Source organism: Montipora foliosa, chromosome 6 (genome assembly GCF_036669935.1).
Source record: "Montipora foliosa isolate CH-2021 chromosome 6, ASM3666993v2, whole genome shotgun sequence".
NCBI lineage: Eukaryota > Metazoa > Cnidaria > Anthozoa > Scleractinia > Acroporidae > Montipora > Montipora foliosa.
In genome coordinates, this window is record NC_090874.1 from 58611084 (window position 1) to 58621083 (window position 10000).

The window sequence follows — 10000 nt, forward strand, 5'->3', positions numbered from 1 at the left end:
CGATTCAGATCTCGCGCGGCAGCCTAAACGCTTTTGGTCCTTCTTCAAGCTCAAGAATAGAATGCGGAGCTTCCCTGAAACGATGAACTCTGGCGATGACACTCAGCAGAGTTCTCAAGCATCAACGCCTCAACAGATCGCCGAGTTGTTTAACTCTTACTTTGTGTCGGTCTTCACTGCCCCCTCAGAGGTCCACTCACTATCAGTACCTTCCACACCCTCACACCCCACACTAAATGAGCTAGAGATCCCGGTGGAAATGGTTTTGGCAAGTCTCAAACAGCGTGATATAAACAAAGCAACTGGATCCGATGGAATTCCAGTGCGCCTGCTGAAGGAAACCGCTGACCAGATCGCACCGTCCTTGACCATGTTATTCAACAAATCTTTGCGGCTCGGCATCTTTCCAGAAGACTGGAAACTCGCGAATATAGTACCGATTTTCAAAAAAGGAAAAAGAGACTTTGTGGAGAATTATCGCCCTATCTCTCTTCTCCCTGTCATCTCCAAAGTTCTCGAGCGCTGCGTTCTGGCGGGTTTACGGAATTATACATCCCACTTCATCAGCCGCGAACAACATGGCTTTTTAGCCGGTAGATCTTGTGTGACTCAGCTCACCAGTGTCTTGCATTACATCGGCGGTCAACTCGACCGCCCCGTACGCTGATGCTCCTACTCAGGGACTCCTCTATCCACTTTTTGAACAACCGAAGCTGGATACGCTCTGCTATATATGCATCATGGTGGTCGGCTGTGATTTTTGGATCTTCACTGTTCCGTTCAGTAGTTATTTCTTGAAACTTGCGATTCCAAATTATTTCTTCGGGTATCTGCTGACGTACCTGCCTCCTGCTGAGTTTCCATTCTCGTCACCAGAGCCTTGGATCGACCCAAGGCTCTGGGAAACTCTATGTGGGAGAACACTGATGCGCCGTAGGGTTCTTATAGCCAAATATTTGCTATTTGAACTTTACGGCGCCTTCTCACTCGTCGTGCTAACGTGAATGCACCAATTAGAGACGCTTTTGAAAACCAATGACCAGACACTTTGTTTCAGGGTTCCCCAGAGCTCTTCTCCCCCTTAGGCCCTGTTTACATGGAGAGAGGGTAACCCTCCTAGAAGGGTTACCCTTCTAGAAGGGTCAATAGATAGCTCCCGTTTACATGTGGAGGGTTATCCCCGGGGCTATCTCTGCCTCTATCATTCCGGCTTGGATTAATCGACGAAATAGTTCCCCAGGTTTATAACCACGCGAAGACATGTAATCTGATACCCTAAACTTGACCCTCCTAGGAGGGTAACCCTACCTCGAGCGTTTACATGGCTTAAATAAACAAAAACATGACCCTCCTAGAAGGGTAACCCTAGCAAGCAGGTAGGGTTACCCTCCTCCTGGGGTAACCCTACCTCGCATGTAAACGAAACCGGGAACAACAATAGAGGAGGGTAACCCTCCTAGAAGGGTAACCCTTCCAGCAGGGTTACCCTCCCTCCATGTGAACAGGGCCTTAGTCAAGAGAAGAGCTCTGGAGTCGAGATTGGCTGAGTTTCTCGATAGTTGGTACACCACAGCTAAGTTGCGGAATGCGCTACCTGATTTTATCCGTACCTATGAATTTACTGGTTTTAAAAGAGAATCCAGGGCCGCATTTTGTACAGCGGCTTTACTTTTTAATGAATATATCTTTAAATATTATGTATTTAGTAGGTATCTGTATATGCTATGTATTTTAGCTGTAAATGTAATGTCTCGAAGATATTAGCGATATTGCTTCAGGAATTTCGATTCCGCTGTAGCTATTGATACTATAAGAGTGAAGTCTTCCTTGGATAGCTTTCTTTCCGGTTTACCAGTGTAACAAAAAAAAAGCGAGGTGACACAAACACCAACCCGGTGTGGCCAACACATCACGTATGCGCACAACCATTTCACCAAAACAGCTGTCCATGGCTGCTAATTGACCAGGTGAAATGGTTGTGCGCATGCGTGATGTGTTGGCCACACCGGGTTGGTGTTTGTGTCACCTTGCTTTATTCGTTGTACCAGTGTAACCTCGTTCCAAAGCGGCCGGGTGGTGACCAATATTCTCAGAAACTGCGGAGGTTTGGGTATGGTCGAGTCGTATATGCAACAGTGGACTTGACAAGTAAAGCTATTATCCCGGCAGTTATGGACGCAATTTTAGCAATTGCATAGAGAAACCTGAAAAATTCAGGACTTCAAAGGGGTTTGAACCCGTGACCTCGCGATACCGGTGCGACGCTCTAACCAACTGAGCTATGAAGCCACTGACGTTGGGAGCTTGTCATTTGTGGGTTCTAATTTTCCCGTGAGGAATGAATCAATGAACGACATGACATATGAAATGAATCATATACTGAACTGCGGATATGAAATCAAGTAAAGCTGGATTTAGCAATTGCGTAGAGAAGCCTGAAAAATTCAGGACTTCAAGTGAACTGAGGCTGCAACAACTTTTATATTTACTGATTAGCGTCTTTTCCTTTCGTTGAGATATGAACATGTATCAAGTAAAATATATAATCTTAGTATAGACGAGACAAGAGTCCATCACCCACTTGGGTAATGGACACTGCTTTCCGCGCATTCTGATTGGCTAGCTTGGAGTTGAATGGGAAGTACTAGTCATCTCTGAGGAAATTGATGTTTAGGTAAAGGTAAAGGTACACCGTATTTAACGTAGGTAGTTCCTTTACCCTCCAGAGCGAGGGTATTCTCCCAGGGAGCCGATGGTGCGCTCATTTTACCCCCTCCCCCCCTCTTTTCCATTTCTTTTTATCGATAAACTTGTATGAGCATTCAACTTGTGTGGCATACACTAAAACAGTCATTCACCTCAGAGTAGTGGATATTTAACTCCACTTTGGTGAAAAATTGTGAAATAAATAAAAATGTTTTTTTTTAAAGTCTCACTCGTATATAACCAGATGCATGTGCTCTATCATTTGTGGAGAATGCAAATTATATCCAGTGAGCGTAAAGCAGAGTGCCGTGGATGAAATCCCTCGGAGCAGGGAGAGAGGATAAAAAAACTCAATCCACTCGTTCGAGTTGCGGATGGATACTGTGACACCTTAAGGGGGGGTATTTACATGAGACCAGGACGAACTCAGACCGGCATGAGCTCATATCGGCCTCCATACATTTCTTCTTATGCGTTTACATGAGACCGTCCTGACAATGAACTCAGACCGGTCTGACTTCGTCTCGGTTGCTGGACCGAGGCGAGAAATTCTCGTACCGGTCTCATGTTAGCCTCCCACACAGACTCTCTTTGGGTTTCGTCACGCCTTCCTCCCCCACGAGCTCGTGGGGGAGGAAAGCGTGACGACGCCCAAAGAGTGTCTGCGTGGAAGGCTAGTCTCATGTAAATGACAGCAAATCTCAGACCGGGTCCAGAATTTTCAAGCCTGTATGATTTTCGGTCAGCCTATATATTTTTTTAGACAAAACATATCATTTCATCCCGAAATCAGGCACCAAGCATCTCGTCCCGCCCACATGTAAAGTCTGTAAACGGATGCAGAAATTTCATACCGGTACAAGTTCATACAGGTCTGAGTTCGTCGCGGTCTCAGGTAAATACCCCATCAGTTGAAGGTATTAGGGAGCTTTAACATGAATGACAACGGCACATAGCGCTATCGTAAGTATGTTGCGATTATGCCATTTTGTTCACCTTGAACAACTGAGGCGCACTATCACATAACTGGATTTATAGGAACGGTTTTAATGTGAAGATAAAAAGTGAACGATTTCCTGTTGTCACGGCTGACGTTATTGTTAAAATCTGAAACTTGGTGGTTTCTCGTTGTTTTCTTGTGGAGTACGGCATGCAAAAAATTCACTGATGCGTGCTTACTTGCAGTATTATTTTTTCCTTCCTTGACCAATGATATTCTTGCTATGTGGCGTTGTGGTTGACCATAACCACCGTAACCGTCGTTGCTACCCCCTCCCCATCCCCCCACGGCCATGTGAATGTGCTCGACATTGACCAACCAACCGACCATTGACCATTCAGTTGGAATTGCATATTCGTTTCTCTCTCTATTGCAACCCTAACTACTCAAGTTAAAAGCAAACAGTTTTTTGTAATAAGCGAGTTGATACGTTAATTTATTGCTTACTCAGTCGAACAAACAAGCAAGATTTTTCATTTGTTTCATATCTCACAATTTGTTATGTATATAATATGGAGAAGTGCTATTTTTGAAGGAGCATATAAATCCGGGTCAGTCATACTCTGTAACTTGAAAAATGTTTCAGATCAAGAAGAATTTTTGACTCAGACAGCAACAATTTGAAACAAGAGCGGGCGCTTGTTCAAGAGCAGGTCCTTGTTCTTGAAGCTACAGTGTCAGTTTTGCTTAGTTTGTCGGGAAGATAATGTCGGTAATCGGTTTCAGACAAATTAATGTCGGTAATCGGTTTCAGACAAATTAATATTTGTTTTAAGTCCTGAGTGTTTCCGAATTCTAACCAATCAAAATTTGTTGACGATATTGCCAATGTTTTTCTTATCGATTTTTGCTTCGCTTTCGATCCTCATTGTCTCTCTAGGACTGCAGGACTCTTGTGGCAGTTAATAACATCCTTCGGGCAAATGCCTTTTTATCTCCTACTGCTGAATACACAATCCATCGATTATTTAGTTACCTTCAAGATATTGTCTTGATTTGAAATTCTGTCCATTCGTTTGGCCGGCTTCATTCAAAATGTTTGCGTGGTGTGTCTTCATGGTGGTGCTTAGTGGATACGTTTGTGCATTTGTTAATTCGGTAAGTTTCTCGGACAATCCATGAAATAAACCACCTGAAATGGCACTTTCACGTTCACGTTCACGTTCACGTTCACGTGTGGAAGGTGCCAGTATGATTAATAGGCGAGTTCATAGTGGGGTTGAAATAGGCCGTAAGTGAGATAGAAACTCAAGTCAACTTGAGACTTACTTGACGTCTTATCGCTTTATCGTGGTGTGTACGCATTCGAGAAGGATAGAGCTAGACTTGAGATCGTTCTTAAGGCTATAAAGTGAAAATTTAACCACACTCACATTCAAAGTAGAACTCGGGCACACTTAAAGTCTTCTTGACTGTATCTCTAGTATGAACCCGCCTAATATATTCACGTGTTAATTAAGCTCCTTCGTTTCACGACTCCCTCCTATACGAGAATATATTTTCTCCTACTGAACTAGCCGCCAATATAATGCTGTATTGGCATCTCAAAATCAAAATTGGTTTAACGATTTTGTAAGCAGAGATGTATTAAATTTCCCGGGCCACGAACAGTCAATCTCCATTGTATTGACACGCCTTCATCGTCATCGCCGATTTCCCTAATTTCGTGTCGATCATAGAGAACATGTTTGATGAATATATATTCTTTTCCCTCAGATTGAGAATTACAAGGAAAACAAATACAGTTCTTCAGGTAGGTATTAGGGAGTTTAAGCAAATCACTACGGATGGTGCTACTACGGCTGCCGTGACTGAAAAGGTCTGGGGAGACTACGTCTCGGTGGTCTGCTAAATTTTAAGTTTAGCAAAGCAAAATACAAGGAAACATGGGCTAAAGGTGTTTAAAATCTCTTTTATTTACTTTCTTACCTTCAAATGGCTTCGCTGAAAGGACGATGGCCGTTGTTCGCCATGCTAGGACGAATAGATTATTTCTGAGCAAAAGCAAATGCTATACACCTTGTACAATAACAATAATTTGATGGATGAAATATACAATTTCAGAGACAAATATCTCAAAGAATATCGAGTGAAAAAGACACATGTATCTATACTCAAAGAAGCAAAATAGCATCGTATAGTATCCAGATATAAAACATCTTCACTAAATCCTCAAAGCAAACTTAACTGAGGAAAAACAACCGCCTGCTGAACTCACTTCGCCATTCCAACACCTTTGCCAAAACTTATCGTAAGTTCATTGTACGGATTTACAAGCTTATGAGAGGCAACCTTGACACAATCCTTGACTTAAATTGACTTTAAAGGATATAGTATCCAACAGAATTCTTAAAATGCCGAGATGTCCGTTGAAAAGGGCCAGAGAAGCGAAATAAACCCGACGTAGTAGCCACTACGGCAAAACATCGCGACTCACGTAGTCAGATTGCACACTACGGCAACACAGCGGTCAAATGAGTGCGCATGTTCAAGCCACGCGCGTGCGATTTTGGCGCGCGTGGGAATGAGTTGCACAATTTCCATAGAAACAAGTAAGCGTCAAAATGGCGGCAGATTTAAATTTTGCGGTATTGGTTTTCAATTAGCGGGGATAAGGTGGAGACAAAACAGCTAAGGTTTTTACTTTAAGCACAGCTCTTAAAGGGACGTCTCTTTCATATATCTTTTTCAACAAAAAAACTATCTCTGCAACAATAGTGAATTTTCTTGTCGAGTTTACGCGTTCGTAGAAAAACATGAAGACTTGTGTTTTTATCGTGGTAGTTGTCGTCGTCGGCCTCTCTAGAGGCAAGTTTCCGGATGAAAAACCTGTTGCCTGAGCAGTAAAACTCGAGAGAAGAACGTTTGTAGAGCCAGAATAATTCGACTTAGTACCGAGATGGCTCGATCGAGTGGCGGAAGTTGACAGTGGAAATTTTGTGTGCGCGTTTTATTGGCATCAATAAAGAACAAGTATCAATAGCAGTTCATGTTCCTTACCCACTCATTCGGCAACTTTGAGTAGTACCCCCATGCCTGAGCGACTATACAGAGTTACAGAGAAAAAAAATGCCATCCTATCGTCCAGGTACAAAGTGGTGCACCAGTTGCCCACGAAATGCTGATAAAATATTCCCCTCTTAGGACATATAAAAGACCCAAGAAGAGGAAAACGGTGGGTGGTACCAAATAGGTTCTTTTCTCACACAACATCTGTGTCGTTCTTGTCTTATAACAAAAGTTAAAGCTCAAATAATTTTAAGTCTCTCTCAATATATTATGGTTCTATGTAATATTATCACCAATGATTTTTATTTTTTTTTCAGGGAAAGAGAGAGAGAGAGATAAGGAGGGGGCGGGGAGGGAGGGAGAGCAAACATTTACCTGCATTTAAATACTAATTTCATTCACCAAAGCAGTAGATACTCTGCATACACTCTGACACAAGTCAATGGATGTCCCAACCAGAAAAATCACACAGAATTGCAACAACAGAGAGAAGTTGTACTCTTTTACACACATACTTACTTTAGGTACAGTATTTTAATTTAATAGTACAACATGAACAGGTATAAACTGGATATTTGGTACTGAAGACCATTTTACTACACTAGCACACATTAGTACATGCAGTTTTTAAAAGGAGCTGAGTGCTTTCCTAGATATCCATGGAACCTTAAGATCTAGTTTGAACTATGCCCCTGTGTGTGTACAATAGACCACTATACAAAAAAATCCAAGCAAACTGTAAACAAATGATGCAAATGAAAGTCAAAGAAACAATTGAGATATGTAATCGCTCATAAACAAGTAGACGCAATACCATTTGTCTCTTCTAATCATTGAATATTCCCATGTATTTTTCTCTAACTTTAGCAAAAGTACTAATTATTAGTCTACTGGATGACTTTTATAACATTTACATGTATGCCATAAGAACAACAATAGATCTTAAACTCTCATAAGCCACACAAATGGCTTCAAGTCATCTGGACATTTTGTATGCACACCACATGCCATTCCACTACCTGATGACAAAACCAAAGGACACAGCCTAGTAACAGTGATAATCAAGGGAAGACAGCAGGCATGCAAGGAAGGAATTGTGCCAGCTAATACAGATAAGATTTCAAAGACTGGAATGTCACAAATTAAAACCAGCAACATGGAACAACTTCCACACTCTGAAACCAAAAGACACGAGAAAGCAGTTAATTTAGTTTAAGTGCATCATCCCAAGCAGTTAATATGTTCTTGAAGTGTGCCATGTTGTTAGTGACTAGTGAAATACTCCTCAATCAATTCAACTATTTCCATTTTTTCCTGACAATATCCAACCTTTCCACAGAGGGTTTTTTGATTTGAACTCATCCATCTGTCTTGGAATGATAGCTTGGCCTGAAACTATTTTTTTTAACAGGTTATGGCTTTTTTAGACCTCCTGCCACATTAGCCCTCACATTGAGCCCACTTGGGGTGAGTAGGGATTTTGTCTGGAATGAAAGAAGGTCAATTTCCTTCAGTCAGGGTTTGAGATTTCAGAAGACCTAATTTAAAAATTAATCCTTGGACTAGACAGTACACCATTTCTTCTGCTTGCCTTCTTAATTTCCGCTTTACAGGTATATATATTAATAGGCTGAGTTTGAGTTTGCTATTCCTACACGTATTTAAATTTATTATGGCTCTTAAGATGTTTAAATCTTTGCACAATATATTCTGGCTTGGCACGTGATGAACTGAAGACACTAAAATCATGTGTACTGGTTAATGAATTCGAAAAGCACTTTAACATTTGTTTCCTTCTCGATCATATAATTTCTTAATTTCACCACATGTAATCACGTTTTCCACGAAGTGAGCTTTCAGTGGTTAAAGATCTACCTGAAATTGTCTTAAATATCGTGCTAAAATGATCGTTAGCCCACATCGAATTGTAGCTCGTCTTTCCCAAAACCGAATAAAGTAAAATAAACGTAAATCGTAGTTGGAGCCGAGGAAACAGAAATAGTTTACGGGGTAATGCCTTTGTTTACTTTTTACTCACCTTACCACAATGAAAATAAGCAAGCAGTTTTACTCAAACTGGATCCCCTTTTTTGCGTTTACTACCGCAAAGGTCTTCAGTCATACGTGGTATCATACGTGGTAAGTCATTTAGGTAATGATTCATCCACCAAAAAAAGATTCCCAGCTATATTTCATTGACAAACTCACGCACAGTTCGTTCCGTAGTGTGTTCCGTAAAGAGACCGGAAGTGCTTAAAACACGCACATGCGCACTCATTTGACCGCTGTGTTCACTACGGCAGACACTACGGCTGGATGCAACCGACGTACATGCGCAGTGTTCCATTTTGGGAGAAATTTACTTCCGGCAGCCGTACTAGCGCCAGCCGTAGCGATATTTGCTTAAAGTCCCTATTATAACTATGCCACGTATTCTCGAAAATCATCATGAAGAACTTGAGAAAGGCGAATATTGAGAATATCAAGGGCCTTACCACTATTAACACCTATCAAAGATAACTGAATCACCGCTACTTTTTTTTTTAGTGAGCGAATTCTAGATGACGTAAATTACCAAATGCTTTAATCTGCATCATGAACGGTTTTGCGCCGAGCAGATTTTAACGAAAAAAACTTAAACTTGCGATGCCGGTCGAAAATCGTTGTAATTCTTTTCTAGAACAGCAGGCAGTTCTTGTTCCAGTTGGAACCTTTCTTCCTTCTCCAATCATTTGTCCAATGTTGAACCCACAGGACTAGTTTCCATTGTATTTTGTCCAAGATTGTATAGTAGAACGATACGGACTTATTAACACTACATACTAATATATTTAAGATAACGGCTGTATATGAAGAAATTAAAATTAATACTTAGTGGTAACAAATTCTTTGAGCTTTTTTTCACTTTCTGGGAATGACACAAGAGAAAAATATATTAAATAAGGGAGTGAAATTTAATCCTTCAAAACCCTTTCACTCCCAAGAGTGATTGATATATATTTTCTCTTTGCAAGATCAGTTCATTGTCAAGCAGACAGGTTATGACAAGAGAAAATGGTCCCCTCATTTTCTCTTGGTTATGAGAATAAAGAAAGTTATCATGCTGTTGCTTAAATATATCATCAAATTCTCATAACTGAGAATAAGAGGATGGTGTGACGGTCAGTAAGGAGAATTAACATTTAGATCTTGGGAGTAAAAGGGTTTTTAAAAAGTGAAATAAGAGAATTAAATCAAAATTTAGCGGTAAATTTGCACACAAAATCAGCCGCCCATGTTTTTTAG

At 41.0% G+C, this 10000-nt stretch overlaps 1 protein-coding gene across 1 annotated transcript in view; it reads left to right on the top strand.

Annotated features, from left to right (window-relative positions):
- Nucleotides 1-10000, top strand: part of LOC138007935 (uncharacterized) — a 29410-nt gene that overhangs the window by 17755 nt on the left and 1655 nt on the right. The window contains exon 4 of the mRNA XM_068855070.1: nt 5423-5459. Within this exon, the coding sequence (XP_068711171.1) occupies nt 5423-5459 (37 nt within the window). The remainder of the gene's footprint in view (nt 1-5422; nt 5460-10000) is intronic.